Source organism: Gracilinanus agilis, unplaced genomic scaffold, assembly GCF_016433145.1.
Source record: "Gracilinanus agilis isolate LMUSP501 unplaced genomic scaffold, AgileGrace unplaced_scaffold48533, whole genome shotgun sequence".
NCBI lineage: Eukaryota > Metazoa > Chordata > Mammalia > Didelphimorphia > Didelphidae > Gracilinanus > Gracilinanus agilis.
Genome location: NW_025383059.1, coordinates 1 through 1,275, shown reverse-complemented (window position 1 = coordinate 1,275; position 1,275 = coordinate 1). Strand labels below are relative to the sequence as shown.

The 1,275-nt window shown below is 36.2% G+C and overlaps 1 protein-coding gene across 1 annotated transcript; it reads right to left on the bottom strand.

The window, feature by feature from the left end:
* Positions 1–304: 304 nt before the first annotated feature.
* Positions 305–1,135, bottom strand: LOC123255551 (caspase-3-like). The gene has a single exon (XM_044684322.1). It carries the CDS (start codon positions 1,133–1,135, stop codon positions 305–307), a length of 831 nt encoding a protein of 276 aa, XP_044540257.1.
* Between the last annotated feature and the right edge of the window lie 140 nt (positions 1,136–1,275).

The following is a 1,275-nucleotide window of genomic DNA, read 5'->3' as shown; positions in this document are numbered from 1 at the left end:
AGTAAGAAATGGTCTATCCTTTAAATCTCTAACTTCTCTTAAAGATTTGAAGATAAAATAGTTCCTTTTTATGAAAAATACATATTAATTCTTAATTAGCTTCCATGTCAAATATTTGAATTTGAAGTAGCAATGCATTTGTTCTAGTAAAAAGAAAGAGATATATATGATGGTTGTCTCTCAAAAGCTGCCCAACCCCACCCATTGCTATACTATATTAGGCTCAAGATTTTTAATTTACCTTACCAAGGAAATGTAGTTCTCATCCTATCATTGGCATACAAATTAAAACGCATGGAATTTCTCAATGGAAAAAATACAGTTCCTTGGTAAGCATGGACATAATACATGGCACCTGCTTCTTTCCATGGAAGGAAATGTCTAAGGAATAAGATTCAATCTCTGTGGCCACCTTCCGATTGACTTGGGTAAGGAGTTGCATAATCTCAAGCTTGTGAGCATACTGTTTGAGCACTGCACAAAGTGCCTGAATAAACCACAAACCATCCTTTGAATTTCTCCAGGAATAATAGCCAGGGACTGTTGAATATGCATATAAGAAGTCAGCTTCAACAGGTATTTTCTGGCATGCTACATCTTCATCTGTACCACTGTCTGTCTGAACACCACTATCCAGCTCTGTCCCTTGGCATGCCTGAATAATAAAAAGCTTGGGTTTTCCTGTTAAGCTTCTACACTTATCTCCTCTAAAGAAGCATGTTAAACTTTTCAGTTCAACAGATCCATCTGTGCCAAAGATGACTCCTTCTTCACCATGACTTAGAATCACACAAACAAAACTGCTCCTTTGGCTGTGATCTTCTCTAGAAACACTCTTCAAGTAGTTAATTATTTCTTTACAGGTCAGATTGTTTTTATACCTGACTTCATATTTCAAGCTTTTGAATATATCCTTGAGGTTTGCTGCATCTTTTTCTGTACCATTCCGAGATAAAAGTTCAGTGTCTTTGTCAAAATCTTTATTATTGATTATTACACATAGCCCCATTTCTGGATAATCCATTTTATAACTGTCTAATGATAGTCCAGGTTCCACTGAATTGCTATCATGGAGGCTCTTTATTCCTGAAATTTTGGTGGATTTTGAGTCTACTGTAGTTCCAGTGTCTTCCATGGTGCTTCTATTAGTGATTTGAGGTGAGACATGATCACAATCAGTATTGGTTTGGGGAACTGATCCATTACAGTGGGGTTTTATTGTAAAATGTGATGAAGCAGTAATGACTTCTGCTGAGTTTCTGCTTTATAATCCTA

Bases quoted from the DNA above. Each gene is read 5' to 3' on its own strand.
- LOC123255551 (XM_044684322.1), bottom strand. From the start codon at position 1,135: ATGGAAGACACTGGAACTACAGTAGACTCAAAATCCACCAAAATTTCA.